We start from the raw sequence: 19,533 nt of genomic DNA, 5'->3' as shown, positions 1-19,533 counted from the left end.
TTTTTGAATTTTTTTATTGATTATGTATACAGTGTTCTGGGCACCAGATCTCATTATAGATGGTTGTGAGCCAACATGTGGTTGCTGGGAATTGAACTCAGGACCTCCGGAACAGCAGTCAGTGCTCTTAACCTCTGAGCCATCTCTCCAGTCCGAGTAGCTGCTGTTTTACCACTTGTTTTAATTTCTCCGAGAGGAGCAATCCTGAACTCACTGTTTAGAGTACACAAATACAATTCTCTTCATTTGGTCAACTATGGCAATTTATAATCAGCATCAGATATTTAAGTTCTAAGACTCAGCATTTACATGTGAACTATACAAAGCATTTAAAAAAATCAATGGAGCAAGAAATTATGACTAGTGAGGAACAGAAGACCGAGAGATATACTATAGTTTAATATCAATGAATTAAGTACTTAAGAATAGGTAATTCTTAGTCCTATGGACATGATGCAGTAAATAAGGTAACTTACTTGAGGCATTAGTGATTTAGCCAACATATAAGATTCTTCTGCTTCTCTAGTTCTGTTTAAATTTTTGTAAGTTCTTCCTACATTCATGTGGGCACCAATATCATCTAAAACAGAACAAAACAAAACAAAGCATTTATTGACAAATATACTACGCAGTTTTCATTATAGCTGTTGAGAAGGTAGGTCGTCAGCAACAAGTAAGAGAATGGGCAAGCAGACTGGCCCTGCTCTTTCTGAAGTTCTGAAACAACCTGTAGAACTCCCCACCGACAGCACTCATGGAACACTACACAGTGACTCAGAGCACTGCAAAGACACAAAGCTCAGGAAACTCGGAAAACTTCAACCACATCTTTGAGGGTGAAGGAAGAGAGATAAAGACAAGGAACTTTCCTCACTACATTCTACTACAGCATACCACAAACAACGTTTTTATTTCCTTAATCTCACAATTTTGAGAAAATACAGCTCAACTCTATAAGTGAAAATGATCTTGGTAATTCCTATAATTAGGACATGGGTTTAATTATAATTAACACATGTGCACCATGTTAGAGTTACAGCTAAGAAATGAAAAAACTAGTAATTAAAAGAAAATTTTGTGCATGTGATCAGAGTGGAATATTAGGTTGGTAGGTTGATAAAAGATGTTATGGTTGTTCTTTTTAAAATGATGATACATGAGAATTAAAGAAAATTTATAATGTTATGCTAATACCAGAATGTCAAGAATTTCTATCTCATTTCCTGATATGGAAAATAAAATGAATAGTAAATTTATTTAGAGGGCGTATAAATATGCATCTTCAAGAAAGATGAGGACTAATTACACACTAGTTTAAGAAAGCCATAAGCCTAATAATTATTTCAAAGGTTTTGAATAAAGATGAAAGGAAGGGAGACCTTCAATCAAACAGCTTTTACTCAACACCAATATCTAACAGACATGACACGGTTTCAATTATGATTGCTACTTGCCTGCAATACCGATGATTTTGCAATTGTGGAACAGAAGTTTTCAGAGTGCAACTCCCAGGACACATAGGGGCCAAGCATATATACCTTGGGCATTCCCCTAGGAGGAGAGCAACAGTCCTAAGATCTTGCTATGTGATGTTCATTATGTTTCAACTGAGTGTACTCTATAAAAACTGCCAGGAGTAAGTTTTGAGAACTGGATGTTCCTAACAATTTTGCTTCTGTCCTGAAGTGCAAATAATCCAACAATCTGTGAATATATAAATGAATGGACAAAGTCGTAATAGCCACATGAAGAAGTGTTACTCAGCCAAACAAAAATATTTTTTAAAATTTATGAACATTGATGAGTATCAAAATAATTACAGCAAGAAATACTGAAAAAAATAGGTCTATAGAGGATGATTTTGTCCATATACAATTTGAGAAAAAACAAAGAAATATGTAACAATTAAAAGCAATTCTGTTTTATTTGTTAGAAAATATTATAAAAGGATAGAAAGATTTGGGAGACTGATGGATATTTCCATTATCTTGGTGGCAATGGTCTTATGGATACAAATAAATGAAAACTTAAATTTCTAAAGAATTGTTTTTTGTTTTTTTTTGGCAGCCAGCACTCCTCAAAATTACCTTCAATGATTTATACTTACAAAAAATTTTAATTCCTCAAGAACCATTCTCTAGTTATTAATTCTAATTTCTATGGCGTTTATGTTTTATATTTTAACTATAAATTCTAAGTATTTAAAAACACATGAATACTCACAAATATTTTTGTTGTGTATTTATATGTATTTTTTACATATCTTTTATACCTTACAATAAATATGTATCTTTGGTATATTTTGAGTTGGCTAATCAAAGCAACTGAGGACCCTAAAAATTAAACTCCCAGAACCCTGTTCTCCTTTTAGCCTTCCAACCTGGCGTAAACTGGTTCTGGACTATGTATACAGGCTTTGTGCTCTTGAGAAGTAGTGGAACATTTAAGAGATAACTAGTCGAAGAAATTAGGTCAGTGCAGGTATGCCATGAAGGGAATATTTGAACTTAGGTCCTTTCCTGTTCTTCTCTTTGCTCTCTGGTTCTCATGAGGTGTGCAGCCTCTTCTGCTGTAAGCTGTCTTATGAGTACTGTCTACCCAAAGGCTCAACGCAATTATCAAGTCACCTAAAAGTTTCTCTGTATTCAAGTATTCAATCCAGCAATGGAAGCAGGAATAGTCACTGTCCCCCACACTTTTAAATTATCTTCTCATTTCCTAGTTGCATTAAAAACAATGTATTTGTTTATATAGCTTATATTTACCTACAATATTATCAAGGGCTAGACACTGGCCTAAGGTTTTTAAAATGAGTATTTAACCATATACTATACAAAAAGAGACTTGATTACTTTTCAAAATTTAGTATGTAGAAAATTTGTGACTGAACTCATTTTTATATAAGATCTATTTGATATCAGGTTCTAAGCATTTTTTTTTTAAAACGTAGCTCAGTCTATCTGCATTTGTAAATATATATATTTCACAAGTGCCTTAATCGGCTGAGGCCTCTCCTGGCCTATTAGTCTTCAAAGCCTCAAGTTCTTGATCTTTCTGTTGCCCAGTCTCCTAAGTGCTGACATTGTAGGCCCATGGTACCATAACTTGTTTCAGAGTCTAAGCTTTTAACCACCAAACAATTGCCTCTTAGCTGGCCTTGGTCATTCTGTTACTTTCGGTAGTATCTAGTAATGTCATAAAATAGCATTATTCTACCTGCCAAGTGACTATGACTATAGTCACATAGGAAGAAGACAAAAAACACATTATAAATGTTGTTTGTATTCAGTGTTTTCAAGTCTATGTGCTTATCCAAAAGAAACTATAAAATGATGTTGATCATCTATCATCCTAGCCAATGGCTTATTAAACCTACTTGAGAACATGTAGATGGTGAAGACATATTTGAGCTATATATATAGGATGTAAGCTTACAATAGAAATAGTGAAAAGCGAAGGGGGAGTTACTTAAGACTGAGTGCTTACCCCTGAAACATCTGTGATACAGTACACCACTCACATAAGAAAACTCACCACTCAAAAAATCTCACACACGCACTTGATTTAGTGGTTACAAAAATAATGAAACAGAAATCACTACTACAACACAGAAGTGAGAAAGACAAAAGTGAGGAGGCTTCAACCTTAAGTGTTTGTTAAAGAAGTGATAACTTGAGCTGGCAAGATGGCTCATTTGTAAAGGAACCCAGCAGGCCTGGCACCCTGAATTCTTTCCCTTGCACAAGACTGAAGGAGAGAACTGACTCTCTTGGTTGTTGTGTGACTGCCACAGCTTATGTGCACAAACATGCAATGCAGCAAAGAAGTTTTTAAGAAGATAAAAATTCTGGAATAAAAATCTAAGACTTCAAAAAGAATTGAATTAGATTTACTACATTTAATGCATTTTGCTTGTGTACAGGACAATAAAATGATCCCAGTGTAAAACATGAATTAGATGCTTATGTTGCTACAAGGAAGCTCCATATCTTCAATAAACCAGTATTTCAAACATACTAAGAACGAAATTAGTAAATATAAGACAAGAAATAAGTGTGTGTATGTATCTTGCAGGAAATATACAAAAGAAAATTAAGGGGTCTACAATTAAGTGCTTTTGCTTAGTTAGAAGGGAAGATGTTTGGAAAAGGGGCCATAGGAAACAGGTTATAAAAGACAAGTAGTGTACATAACAGAATAACATTATGGTAGAAGACAGAAGGGAAAAGAAAGGGAATACATTCTGTGTTCAAAGCACACAATTTTACAAAACATGGAAAAATGGAGCAGTGCCAACCACTGACCCATTCATGGTTAGTATGTGAGGATCATTCTGTGTATCTTTGAATGGGATGGAATGATGCTATCTGGTGGTATTGGTAGTTGGATATAACATATGGTAAAACAATTCTGCATACTTGAAATGTCAGTAGCACTCTTTTGAAAATTACTGCGGATCCAGATATATGCTATTCAGATACCAACATTTCTTCAGATATATTTGATCTTGTCACTTTCCTCCCATCCCTTTAGAATCAATTTAGATTATAAACATCAATCCCTTAGTCTTTGTTCCTTAGTAAAGCACATTGACAAGAATTCTAAGCCTTAGTAACGGAGTAATTCATGCCTACAAGATAGATCATCACCTTAGCTGGAAAGAGAAGAAAACCATTTAACTACATCAACAGATTTAATTTTCAGTTATTACTAATCTCAAGCAGGGTGCTAATGCTGTTTGGCAACTAATGTTTTTCCAACTGCCTAGCTCTGCTTCATGTGGATAAATTATGAGATTACAAAACTGTACAATTTTATAAAATGTACAATTTCAGGATATATATATATATAAATCCGCACCAGAATATCACTAGAATAAGGTCTCTAGATTTAAATGCACACTGTAGTGTGTGAAGCACCATCTACATGACCAGTTTGCATTCTCTCCTTTCATACATCACAAACAGTCCTTTCCTTCCCTGTCTACTGGTGATTTTACTTTTTCACTGTGGAAACAGAAGCACACAGAAGGCGATTTCAGGCTATCCCCCACTCTTTACTCAGCTGCATCAGTTCTTTTCTCAACTGCCCTGAATACACTGGACATCTGCCTTGTTTCTCCCACGAAATGAAGCTGTCGTTCTGTCACCTTCTTTTTGCCTAGCACCACAGCTTTTAATTTGCAACACCCTTTAATTTTCTCTTCCTACGCTGTCTTCATAATTCTTCTTCTACTCCCTTGAACTCAGCTTAATCAATTGTACATCTCCCACTTCACGTAATGTATACATTAGTGCCATCTAACAACTACAATTTTAATACAGCCTTAGAATATAAGCTACTCTGCAATTTATTAGCGAATACTGTTTACCTGGCTGAACATGGGTAGCCTGCAAGAAGTATTTCAAGGCTCTCTCAAAGTTTTTCTCATTTTCCAGAGCATGGCCCACATTATTCCATAACTTGGCATTGTTTTTATTCACCTTAAACACAAGTGAAAAAGAATGAGTTATAATCAGAAAAATAACACCACCACCCAAAATCCAAAACACTCCAGTTCATAGACATTTGTTCAGGTAACTACTGGGAAAGGAATGCTTTATGAAAATGTCTAGAAATGAGACAAAAGACTATACGATCTCCCTGTCCTCTAACATATTATAAAACCACAGCAGCTTGACTTCATTTATGTATTAGAAATGTTCCCCCACTTTTATTTGAATAGAGCATAATCCTGTTTGAAAACAAACACTGCAGTAGTATTTCTATTTTGTTTAGGAGAGAAGGTACCAGAATATAAGGATATACTTTAGAATGGACATTTTTTAGACTGAACATATTTAAAACTATTTACATAGTTTACTATGGAAACAGAAATGCTGAGATGAAACTTGTGAGATCCATGTGTGTGCTTAGAGTTTACATGGGTAGAGCATGATACATAGCCAAAGGAGTAGTGCAGTGGCTGCAATGTAGGCTTTATTCAATGTTCTGAGAGTAAAGGCAAGCAAAATTCATAGTAATTATAGATACCATTAATATACAAAATTTATGGACTAATAGTATGGTAATGATGCTTCAATTACCTACACTGCTAGGAGGAAAGTAAAACTGCATGGTACAAGAAGAATCATCCAATCTTAGGTAGATGTTATATAAAGATATCTCAAAGGCTACTTATATGTTATTTGTGTTTTAATAAACAAAGCTTGCCTGAAGATCACGGGGCAATGCAGCCACACTAGTCAGACATAGTCAGCCATACAGGCCAGGGAGTGGTGACGCACACCTTTAATCCCAATAGTCACACTAGTTAGCCATAGAGGCCGGGTGGTGGTGGTGCATGCCTTTAATCACTAGAGAGGAATATAACGTGGGAAGAGACACGTCTCGGGCTCAGTCTCATTCTGAGGATTAGTGGAGGCAGGATCAACCATTTCGGTCTGAGGTAGATGTAAGAGCCAATGGCTGGTCATTTTGCTTTTCTGATCTTTAGCTTGAACCCCAATTCCTGTCTCCGGGTTTTTATGATCTGTGCAACAGCTACTAGAATTAAGCAGATAACTCAATAAAGCTAAGTAAGGGAAACTAAAGAAGATGTCAAAAGGAGGAGTTGTTGGATTGGCTGAGCAATTTAAAGCATGGGTTGCACTCACAGGACTTCTGTTTGGTACCTACCACTCACATCAGGCTGTTAACTGCCTGAGACTCCAGCTTCGGGAAAACCCAACCCCTCTAGCCTTAGTGAGTATCTGAACTGACATGTTCACACCCACACACAAACATCTGCACACACACACACACACACACACACACACACACAATTAATAAAAAACAAAGAGTCAAGATTTGGAAAGGATAAAAGACGAGCTTGGGGGGGGGGAGGATTTTATTTTTAAATAAATTCTGTCTACCAGCTCCGTTCCCAATTGCTGAGCCTTCATATAGTAGGCTGGCACTTTTGTTATGTATTTCATCTCACTGAATTAATAATGCATTGATTATAGAACTCATTATTTTAGATACCATTAGCAACAAAGTCACTAATTAACTGAGATGTCATATGCTATGTGACAATGGTCTGGTACCCTGTAAAGATTTGTCACTTGTATTGTTTTAATGAAACGCTGATAGGTCAGTAGCCAGGCAGGAAGTACAGGCAGGGCAACAAGAACAGGAGAATTCTGGAAAGAGGAGAGGCTCAGTCTGTAGTTATCACCCAGAACAAGAAGAAGCAAGATGAGAGTGCCTCACTGATAAAGATACCAAGCCATGTGGCTAACACAGACAAGAATTATAAGTTACTGTAAGATATAAGAGTTAATAAGAAAGCCTGAGCTGTTAGGCCAACAAGTTTATAATTAATGTAGGCCTCTGTGTGTTTCTTTGGGACTGAACGGCTGTGTGACTGGGCCGGAGAGAAACCACAGTCAACTGTCATATCCTATACTATCTTGCTATTAAGATATTAAACAGTAAAACTGTGCACCCATGAACTAAGATAATATGGTTTTATATTTTAATTTTGTTTTTGATTTTTGAGATAGGGTTTCTCTGTAGCTTTGGAGCCTGTCCTAAAACTCGCTCTGTAGACCAGGTTGGCCTCAAACTCACAAAGATCCACCTGCCTCTGCCTCTTGAGTGCTGGAATGAAAGGCATGCACTACCCCCACCTGGCTCTATTTTTAAAAATTTTATCATGTGACCTTCACGTGAATTTTGTATACCATTCCTAGAACTACTTATATATTCTTTAGACATATAATTAAATAGCACCTAGGGAGTTGGTTATGGTATGTACTATATAAGAACAATTTACTGCTTCTTGGCTAAAGTGGAATTAATTGTCTGCCTAAAAATATAGTAAAAAAATCGGTTTCACAAAAACATATGTTCTTGTCATCTGAATAATAATACTTCACCTTTAATGCTGACATAAACAACGTATATTCAGACTCCCAGTCCCAATTCCTATGGAGTGTTTTCAAGGCATGGGTTAATATAACCATAGACAAACAAATCCAAGAGAGCTTTTTCAATACACTGTTCAAAAGATATAAGAAGAAAAAATACTGTCAATCATCACCAAAGGCAATTTACATCTTAGAAGAGGCAACAAACATGTTAGCTATTTCCAAATTATCATTGTGAATTCATTCTAATGACTTCAACAGTTAGGGAGCACAACACTCCCAAATTAAATGTTATGAATATGGGCTTCCAATTGAGTCTTCACTAGATTTTATTCATTCTTTGGGTCTTGAAGATCTATTACAAAATTCCCACATGACAGCAAAGTCCGAGGCAAACATCTGTATAGAACCTACACAACTTTTCATATATTATACACAATATTTAATGACTATGCAAGAGTTTAAAGTCTACACACATATGGAAAAATGCAAATTTTTACTAATATATTGCTTTTCTATTCTCTGAATATTTTTATTTACACTTTTAGGTCAGAACTGTCTATTAAAAAACAGAGAAAAACCTATAAAACAGACACAGATCCCCAAACTCTTGGCTGTTAACGTCTAATAATTCACTTACAACAGGATGATTACTTCAATCTCTATTATCTAACTTAGTTAATATTCTGAGTGTCTGTCTTTGGATCTCTAATATGGTTCAATATCTTGCATTTTGACAGATTCACTCATGCAGAACAAGATAATATGGATCAGATACTATCACTGGAAGAATTACAATGTAAATTATAATAAACACTGCTGTTTACAAGCTGTGTGACTTCAAGCAATTCAGGTAACTAGTATGAGCTTCAATTTTTACATATGCAAAGAAGGATAGGTGTGTTAAAGAGAAAATAATTCTAAATGTCTATTGTCTATCACAAATATCATTAGCACTTAGTAGGTACTAAAAACTGGCAGTGATAATGACTGGATACATTGGTAGAAATTACAAGAAAGATTTGGTAAACATGGATGAAAATTGTGAAACCAAATAAGAAAGTCTACAGAGTACATGTTTGTCAAAAGAGGCTAGATGCAAAATGCAGAAAAAAATGGAAATATTCAGAGTAGATATAGCAGGAAGAGTATGAGCTAGAACTTACATGAGATAATTAGAAGGGAAAAGTTTATAAAACCCATGGAAATAATTTTTAAATAAAAGTCTTGACTGGATATAAGAGGAGGTAATACATAAGAGGTATTAAGAGTGGTGTAGACAGAGTCAGCTGTAAATCAAAATTTAGTATCATATTAATATTATTTGAATACTAAAAATTTGCTTGATATATTTTATTGATATACTAAATGAATACAACCCCTATGATTATGCTAGTTTTTAATATACTGTTCTTTAACTGTTAAAGCAACATGAAAACCCACATTATTTTATAATGAAGATGGTGACAGGAAATTATGAATGCCTGCTAAATCCATTTTATATACATTAAGAACTCAATATGATTCTAATAGGATGACCATATCTTAGTCACTGCATATCAAAGTGCTTGAGTTTCAATAACAGTCTCACTGTCTTCAAGTGGGTCTGACTCAGTTTGTCATCTTGGACTATAATATAAATTATACAGGAAACACCACGTGACCAGGTAGTGAAGAGCTTTTCTAACTTCAGTTACAGCTACCAAGATGAAAAGACTAAAAGTACAGCTTATAAAACTGAATTACATACAGACTAAAATAATAAAATTAAATTTTAATGTATTTCATTCTAAATTTAATAATCATCAGATGAACTAGGATTTAATTTACCTTTTATTTGAAATTTTTTGCCACCCATGAGCCACTAAAATACAGAAGCCCATGCTAGGAACATACAGTACTCGCTCGGCAACAACAAATCCAACAGGAAAGAAAAGATTTGAGGCAGGAATAAACGGTAATGCCATTAAACAAAGTGCCTAGAATGAAAAAGAAGATAGAGAGCATATTAAATTAAAAAATACACACATGACAAACAATAAAAGATTTTTTAATTTATTTTGAGCAAATGAGTTTGTAGAATATTTAAGATGCTAATATCATGAATACTGAACATAAAGGTCACACATGGATAGTAATAAACATCAGTGTGTACCCAAGCAAGGTATGAGGCACGGTTTTTGAATCACAGAACTTTGTGAGATTGCCTAAGGACTTTGTGAATCATCACTTGAAATTAAACCCTGTACTTTTTACAGTATTAGACATATGAAAAACATAATTAGCAATATTTCATTTGTTCTCTGAGAAATACAACTTTTAGTATAAGTTTACTACAAAGGTTCACTTAATTATATTAGAAATCACTTTTAAAAAGTGATTTCTAAATAATGTAGTCTGCACACCTACATCTAAACAAGCTGCCTCTGGAACCTTGGGTACCACTGTGTAATCTGTCCCCATTTATTCCATCCCTGACACATAAGACAACTCTGGGATGGAACTTTTAGAGTTATGGTTCCAATACTTGCTTGAAAGCCACTTAATATTTCAACCAAATAATCTTGAAATCACAAAGTCAATCTGTCAGTGATTATCTGTTCCTAAAAAGTCCCACAACACAAATTAAATGCTTTTTAAATATCAAGCAATGGTCTATTTGATATGAACTAACTTTCATTTTCTCATGTTCCAATAAAACCGCTTCAGTGATATTTCATCAAATCTAACACTTTCAAATTTTATTTTTTTTTTTTTTTTTGAGTCTGTCTCCTACCTAGATTGTTTTCTAGGATTCAGAGTCCAGGGGTAATTCAGCTTCTTTTACACTACTCAGCTACATTTCTAGGAAAGAATTAACATTAAGAACTGCATAGCACCCGTTAAGAGTGCCCTCTATGTGACTTGAATGATACTAAGCAGCAACTGATGGAGAACTGGTAAAAGTTTTGTTGAGACAGGCCTCTGCCAGGTTTTGGCCTCCACCCCCAATACTCAACCATCTATCCTCTGGTTTCAATTAGCACCTCCAGACTAAGGAAAAGTCTGAGTGAGGCCTAAGCATTTCTTCTGAACTTCAAAGGACTATTCAAAAACTCCAGTAGGATGTTTTCAAGATATAACTTTACTTGTTTTAAGAATCTTTTTCCTACACTCTGCTTTCTTTCAAATTCTTTTTCTGTATGTTATCCATTTGTCACAAGTTTCTCAGACTGCAAACTCTCTGGAAACAAGGACATTAAAACTCTTCTCACCACAGTATCAGGTAAACAGGTCGCAATCATAAATTTATACTGAACAAGTAGTTAATGTTAAGGAGGAAGTTATTAAAATGTATACATACACAAAAATTATTTTGAAATAACCAGAGGTCTCTGAACACAGTCCCACTTAGGGAGTAATTAAAATCTTGCTAATAAGACTTAAAATCTATTAGTTGCGCATTGCATGACATTATTCACAAGGCCAGGGAAACAAGTATACAATATAACCATTTTTTAAAATGTGAATAAAAAATGTAGAAAAAGAAAAAGAATGGCAAAGGCATTTGACTGTGATTTGTTTCTATCAAATTAGAAAAAAAATATTATTAGCTGTTTTAGATAGCTAATTATGAATGCTAAGATATACCTGCAGATTAATTATTAATTTAATTAATAATTTATATAAGGACAATCTAACATATGTTCATAAGTTGAGAATGATCTACAAAGAAATATACTTCTAGAAGTATACACTGGATAAATTATAGATAATGTCAAATGTAACCAACTGAATGCAACATTATTTGAGAAGTTAAGATCTCTTACCATTAGGACAGTCTTCGAGGAATCACCAGGATATCGGAGACTGAATATTCCCAAAGCCCCCAGAAAGCAAAAGAAAGCGAAAGTGGCAAGGTTTCGGATATCTAGAAATGACTCTATAAGTGGTATTGTCCCCATGGTCCAGTCACAGCAGAGCTCTGAGGGATTCAACAGAAGCCAAGCATTCACAGGAAGGAGGTAGTTAAAAGTTAGCTGTCGTGTAGGGGTTGGGCTTACAGCAGCTGGGTTATCAAACCTGCATAAACAACAACAAAAAAGCATTTAAAATGTTTTCCCGCAGTGCTGAAGACTGAATGAATAACAGGCCAGCATTCTATACTGAGTTACATCCCAGCTGTTGTTTTCTTGAGACACCATTACTGCTTAATATAACTCATGCTAACCTTGAACTGAGGATTCTCCTGTCTTAGTTTTTCAAGTATGGCGATTACATATGCATATACTAAATACATAGCAAACAGCAGCTCCAATTTTAAATGTTGTGGGCTTTGATTTTTTTATTTTTTAATTTGAGGAGAAAGAAAGGGAGAAAGAGAAGGAATCAGATTGAGGGTATATGCATGGCACTACCATACATGGGGACGTCAGAGGGACAACCTTTGACTTGGTTCTCTTTTTCCATCATGTGGGCTCCTGAGAACGGAAGTATGGTTCTAAATTTTAGTGGCAAGTGCCTTTACCCCCTGAGCAAGCTCAGCAGTCCCAAGCTCTACTTCTTAAATACAAATTTTACTTATTAAATATATAAAAAGAATATACAATTACTTTACGTGCAATACTCTTAAATAAGAGAATAAATACATTGGGGCTCTGCAGTTAGGAATGCTCTTGTAGAGACCTAAATTCAGTTCCCAATGCTGGCAGCTTACAACTGCCTACAACTCCAACTCCAGGGTATCTAACATTTCTTTTGGCCTCTGCTTATTTCTGCACATATGTGGTACATGCATAAATACAGTAAAAATAAATCTTTTTTAAGAATTAAAATGTGTGATAGGTACCTCAGAATCTTACTATCTGACTCAAAATCTCAAACTGCCTAAGTTAAATGTCTAGGTGATAGAGATGGTATTTCAGGTGAACCACTTGAAGAGAAACCAGGTCAGTCCTTTTCAGTAATTACTAGAATAATCCAGACATGAATATAACATTCCGACAGAGCCTGGAAAAGTACTTTCATTAAATCATGACCTTCAAATTAAAGGCCATAAACAAGTTGTATGAGGTTCAGATTTATTTGTTGTATGGAAGCTTCTAGCATATATAACAATGTTATTCTGTATGAATCAAAGTTTAGGACTAAATACTAATAACAATTATGATTCCTAGGAAAAATTTGTCCTTGTCTTTTCACTGCAGACAAATCTGCATCACTTAGGACTTTCTTCCTGCTTTGAAACCAAACTGAAAGTCACAATTCTAACACAAAATATTTAGCATGGAAGCCCACTCAGCATTCTGTGTTCTCATTTTCCTCCTAGTAAATACTAAAATGTCCATATGTAGTTTTTTCCAAATCATGAGATGTTGACTATGAATTTAACTACTAGTCTAATTTTTGCAAATTAAGTAAAATTTAAAAAATAGGTAAATTACAAAGAATATGCTTACATATTTGGTTTTAAGTCCAAATACTAAATTTAAATGACTATATTTCCATATATTCCTTAAGAAACCAGTTAGTTGTTTTAAAACAAATTAAGTAGCAACCTCTATCCAAAATAAGAGTAGACTTATTTTGGAAAATATGAAATGGTTGAGAAGAACATCAATACTGCTTGAGCAGTGTCATTTAGAACTTTCGCAGTTGATTACACAGAGAGTCAGAGCTGAACTTGAAGCTTTCTCCTCCGTGAGAAAACACTACTCATTTTAAAAACTGAACAGATTATTTGATTTAAAGAATTAATGTTTAAACAAACCAAACCATAAAATCAATTCCTCAGGGTCATATAATTTATAAGCACATCTTTAAAAGCTTTTACTTTGAAAAATATATTTATACTCAGTATGAACCAAATAAACACACTCATATAACACAAATACAAATAATTTTTCAGAATGACTGGTAAAAAAGAGCAAAATTATTAAAACTAAAAGTAAGAAAAATATAATTCAACTTGTTTCCAATCCCTAAATGAGTCTAGTTGAGCAAGGATAGACTCAGGTAAAAGATAAGCTGAAATTATTTCTTGAAAACAGCAACAACAGCAACAAAAAGTGCTGAGAATAACTAATTACAGGAAAATACTAAGGTGTTTGTCTTGGAATAATCTGAAACTTTTTTGTATAATCCATGCTTATAATGCATTTTGAATCTGAATAAGAATTTATATTTTTCTAGCCAGAACTTGTAATATACTATGTACAAAACGTCACTATGTGGTTGGTTTTTCCCCTCCTCAATTACTTTACGTAATACCAGTTACTTAAAATTATGGGGGACTAGCATAAATTTCATTTTAAATTGTAACTATAATTAAGTGGGAAACGGTTAACGATACAGCAGGCAACCATGGAATGCAGAGTCTAACTTCTTAAGATCGTCACACTAGAGTGGGCACTAGGTCCAATGACTTAGTGCCCTTTACAAGGTGAAGGCAAACAGGCACACAGGCAAGGCTACATAAAAATGCTATATATAATAAAAGTTGTCTGAGGGAGCTACAAGTCAGGGAACACCAGCGACAGCCAGCAGCCCCCAGAAGCTAGGCATGTTGATTCCAGGTTAGCTAGTTCGCAGTTGTTCCAGTTGTTCCAGCAAAGCTAAGAGTCAGGAAAGAATGTCTTAATAAAAGTCAGAGATAAAATCTATTATTAAAAAAATGTCTGGAGAATAGTTACTTAGTGGTTGGCTAGAAATTTTCATAGTTTTCTTCTAAGATAGAGTAACCAGAAAGCTCTTGTGAAGCAAAGTAATTCCTATTGTAAGGTTCCACAATTAAAATGTAAAAGCAAAAATTAAAATGTAACACAATCTTTAGAAGCCAGTCTGGTCTACAAGAGCTAGTTCCAAGGCAGACACCAGCTATGCAGAAAAACTGTCTTGAAAAACAAACAAACAAACAAGGATAACACAACTTTAAAGAACTGAAATATACCCCAGAACAAACTTCAAGAGGAGTCATGGGAATATATCAATGTACTCTTAATGCTTTGCTTTCATTTAAAAATTTACAGGTATATGACTAATAAATACAACTCATAATGACAAGAAAATTTGCACAACAAAAACAGACCAAAAAGAATCATACACACTAAAAGATACAATTAGATGCCACAGAACACAAAAGCACATGTAAAACTATGGGAGACATAAGAAAGGCATGTCTGAGTGTAGAAATGAAACAAAATACATTATTTCTTAAAAATTTCAGTCTATAAAGGCAATGCATACCAGAGGACAGTAAAGTCAACTTTGGAGCAGCTCATGGGCATAGCTGAGATAACATTCTCTACTGAGTACAAGTATTTTCAGAAGCACAAGTGAAAGAAATAGAGTTCTAGAAACAAATGTTGAAGGAATTTGTTGCTGATAGCAACATGTCAAATAAAATCCTCCATGGAAAAGTAATAATGGCATAGCAGGAAAATGTTGATATAGCAATGCAATAAGAAGCACTGTAAATAACACTGCAATTTAATATAAAGGACTTATCTTAAATTCTTCCAAAGTTAAACATTCCAAGCAAAAACGTCTACCCAAGGAAGCTGTATGTAAGTATCTTTGGAAGACGGACATAGAGATGAGAAAAAGAGAAAATCCTAACACTGTAGATTTACATTACTTATATCAACAACTATATTCAAAGCCAATGGATAAAACACCCCATCAAAAGATCTGAAAGACAAGAAAGACTAATTTACATATATTCTTTAAGAAATCTTCTTTCTTCACTAAGGCAGGGAGACAGGTAAACAGTAAAGTGCTAGAAAATTATATATTATATTACACGTCCATTAACAGAAAACAGTTAACATCTGAGCAGATGATTATTAGGGATTACTAGGCATTAACACAGCCCATTTCATAGTGATAAAGGGCTTAGTTCATCAAGATATCACAACAATTTTAAATGTTTCAGAGCGTTAAAAACACATGAATTAAAAATTACCAGAATTGCATGAAGAAATAGACAAATTTACAAGTCTAGTTAGACTTGAACACTTTTCTCTCCACATTACTTGGTAAAGCAAACAAAAATCACTCACGATATGAACACAACACTATTATGATCTTTACTGTGGAGTTTTCATGCACAACTGTAAACATATAGACCAGAAATAAGGTTTATTTTAAGCAGTATATGTAATTTTATGAGTATACTGATATCTCAGTAAAGCTGTTGAAAAATTAAATAGAAACTAAAGACCTTCTGGAACATTTATGATGACCTAAAATCTTATTATTAAAAAAAAATGGAAAAAAGCTAAAGTGTACAATTTCATACCTGGTAAACACTGGCAGCTGGGACTGAATAACTTGGACTCTGATCACGACAAGCAATAATGTACTGACCATCAGGACAATGAGTTTTATGAGTGTCTGCAGCATAGAAACGGGAATACTGCCCTTTCCACGGAGGAACTGTCCGGCAACTGTACATAATAACGGCAAAGTATACTGAAAAGAAAACCAGTTTCAGTGACAGACACCAATAACGCACTAATTCTAAATAAACCTACGCAGTTAGACCCAAAGTGAGAAGAACTGTGAAATGATGCGGTACAATTTGGGGAACTGATAACACTGAGACCAGTCTGGGTACTCTGGCAAACATTGAGCTATGGTGTCACAGGATCCCCGGAACTTCCACAAATTGTAGAAAAGATCCTAGTCCTTCAACCATGAAGGTGTCATAATACTGTAATAATTTTTTGGTGGGCAAGAGGGCAAAAATATAGTTATTTCTTATAAATTTTGCTATTATTATAGTAAGCAGAATGTTTTATTTTTTATTTTTTTTCAAGCAGAATGTTTTATATGTAATGACATATTTAGAGAATCAGGTTTAAAATCGTTTAGCTAGGATGAAAAAGAAAATAAAAACTCCATTTTTTCCTTACCCCTTGGGCCACAAACACTTCATACACACAACAAATACCGACGACTGTTATTCCTTGTTCTTTACACAATGTTGCAACAGCCACTAAAAGCACTGTCAGTGCAATCGGGGTCCATGCTGCAATTAAGAAGAGGAAAAAAATGAATCTATACAAAAGTTTTATAGTGTCACAAAAGTGTATTTTAAATTATTCTTATAACTTTCTCTTAAACTTTTTTCTTATTGACCAATACGTTATATTTTATAATATATTTAAACTGGCACCTTTTACACCATTTTGTTCAAACAAAATATCAAGATGCATAATTTAACCTAAAGAGTTTTGTGGAGATAAAAAAACATCTAGGGTAATACCAACTTTTAAAAAATAAGGATAAACTTGGATAAATTAACAGGACTGAACATGGTAATTAGTGAACAATCAACCAGAAATGAAGACAAATTTTCTGGAATTATACAGGTCTTAGCGACGATAGGAAAATGGGATGGTAAGGAACGGAACACTTTCAGTTTTGGTGCTAGGAGTGTAAAGAAAATGGTATACAAGTTCCTTAAAAATTAGTAACAGGGGTGAGCTGTCCCACACAGCGAGGAGCCCGCACAACCCTGTCCGGTGCCACTGTGACTGAGCTCTTCCACTCTCATGACCTGAGGGCCAGCTCTCCCACTTGCCACAGGTGGCAGAGGGGGGAGCATCTTTCTCTCCCGCCACCACATGGCAGATGGGGGGACCAGCGCTCCCCTCTCACACCCTCTGGGCCATCTTGCTCAGCTTTACTCTGCTCAGGTGAGGTGCTGGGCCCATTTTCCTGAGTGCTGCACCTGGTGAGGGCAGGGCCAGTTTTTCCTAGTATTGCAGTCTACGAGGGACCAGAACAACTACCTGCAGCCCTATCCTCTTGGCCTTCGGTGATAACAGGAGCCACGAACATCAACAAAGACAGCAGCTGCAGCAGGGCCCCAGAGGCTGCCAGACATGGGTCCTGGCAGCAGACCAGGCCTGAACACCATGGCCCTGGATAGCGAGCAAGCCACCAACCTCAGCCTGCTCCTCATCACCCCTGCCTTTCTCCACAGGACACGAACCACTTGTCTTTCTCTTCCATACCCCGTCATGTATTTCTCACCATAACTGCCTTGTGGCTCTGGGCTGAGGTGGGAAGCTACCCGGGGCAGTGCTGGAGAGCTCAGCATGTTAGTGAAGGTGCGGAAGAGCTGGTGGGCTGACACACCCTGTAACCACCCAGGCCCAGAACCAGGGCTGAGCTGGCCTACCCTGACATCCACCCCACTTGTGACCCACAGGCTGGACAGCCCAGAGACCTAGGATAGAACCAAACAAGACTGAAGAAGACATGTCACTGCATAACGTTATTCTGCTACACTTAGCAAGACTGGTGCCTAGACTAATTGTCATCAGAGAGGCTTCATCCAAATGGAAACAGATGAAGACACCCATGGCCAAACATTAGGTGAACCTCGAGGATCCTGAAGAAGGGGGAGCGGGAATTCTAGGAGCCAGAGAGTTCCAGAACAACACAAGAAAATTCACTGGATCAACTAGCTAGGCGTATAGGTGCTCACAGAGACGGAACTGACTACAAGAAAACCTGCATAGGACTGACCTAAGCCATTTGCATATATGTCACAGTTGTGGACCTTGATCTTCTTATGGGACTCATAACAGTGGAGGCAGGGGCTGTCTCCTGAGTCTTTTGCTGGTTTTTGGGACCCTATTCCTCCTACTGGGTTGCCTTGTCCAGCCTTAATACAAGGGGAGGTGCCTTGTCTTACCACAAGTGTCATGTCAAACATATGTCATGTTTAGTTGATATACATGGGAGGTCTGCCTTTTTCTGAATAGAACCAGAGGAGAAATGGATTGGGAGGGGGCGAAGGGGACACTGGGGAAGGGCTGGGAGGAGAGGAAAAAGAAGAAACTGTGATTAGGGATGTAAAAAGTAATAGCAACAATAATAAAAAAATCATGAAAAATAACTGAATTGAAAAAACCCTATAAGGAACTTTGCAAAATTTCCACTAGATAGGTTTACATTATATATACATGTATTGCTATATCATGTTGTACTCTGTAAATATGTATTTTGATTTATATGTTAATTCCTTTTTATTGAGACAGGGTCTCATGTAGCCTGTTGGCCTCCAACTCACTACACCATCATACCTGGGGATGACCTTGAACTTCTCATCTTGCTTCCATCTCCCAAGTGCTGGGATTATAGGTCTATGCCACTATGTGTAATTTTATAGAACGCAGGGGACTAAACTCACAGATTTATAAATGCTAGGCAAGCATTTCTACCATCTAAGCTACGTCTCCAGGACCCATTAAGCTCCATTAGACACACAAAATATTCATATTCATAGTATCTTAGTATTCTGCATTGGAATGCTACCACCACCACCAAAGGAAAAAAAAAAGGAGGGAAAAACATGGGAGTTTAAAATAACTAAATACAGGTTAAGATTATTTAGGAAGCTTTTTTCCACTATGTCCCGGGGAAAAAAAGGTGAGCTAATGTATGAAATATATTCTAGAGTAAGCCACACGGTAGAGATTTATTTACCTATGACGATACATACTAAAAGTTAAATTCTAGCAGGCATTGAACTTTGCCTAAATACTATCATGGGTCATTAGCTATTATTTATCAAAGACAACCAAAGGGTTGGGACAATAGCTGAGTGGCTAATGCACTCACTGTG

The 19,533-nt window shown here is 35.7% G+C and overlaps 1 protein-coding gene across 2 annotated transcripts in view; it reads right to left on the bottom strand.

Moving 5' to 3' along the window:
* Nucleotides 1–19,533, bottom strand: part of Tmtc3 (transmembrane and tetratricopeptide repeat containing 3) — a 40,424-nt gene that overhangs the window by 9,620 nt on the left and 11,271 nt on the right. For both annotated transcript variants that reach the window (XM_005358118.2, XM_026784573.1), the window contains exons 5-11: nt 16,808–16,923; nt 16,192–16,364; nt 11,723–11,975; nt 9,744–9,892; nt 7,923–8,043; nt 5,372–5,483; nt 477–580 (exon numbers count right to left, since the gene is read on the bottom strand). In XM_005358118.2, coding sequence (XP_005358175.1) covers nt 477–580; nt 5,372–5,483; nt 7,923–8,043; nt 9,744–9,892; nt 11,723–11,975; nt 16,192–16,364; nt 16,808–16,923 — 1,028 coding nt within the window. The remainder of the gene's footprint in view (nt 1–476; nt 581–5,371; nt 5,484–7,922; nt 8,044–9,743; nt 9,893–11,722; nt 11,976–16,191; nt 16,365–16,807; nt 16,924–19,533) is intronic.

Source organism: Microtus ochrogaster, chromosome 24, assembly GCF_000317375.1.
Source record: "Microtus ochrogaster isolate Prairie Vole_2 chromosome 24, MicOch1.0, whole genome shotgun sequence".
Lineage (NCBI taxonomy): Eukaryota > Metazoa > Chordata > Mammalia > Rodentia > Cricetidae > Microtus > Microtus ochrogaster.
Note: the sequence above shows the minus strand (reverse complement) of the source record. Positions and strands in the feature narration are given on the sequence as shown.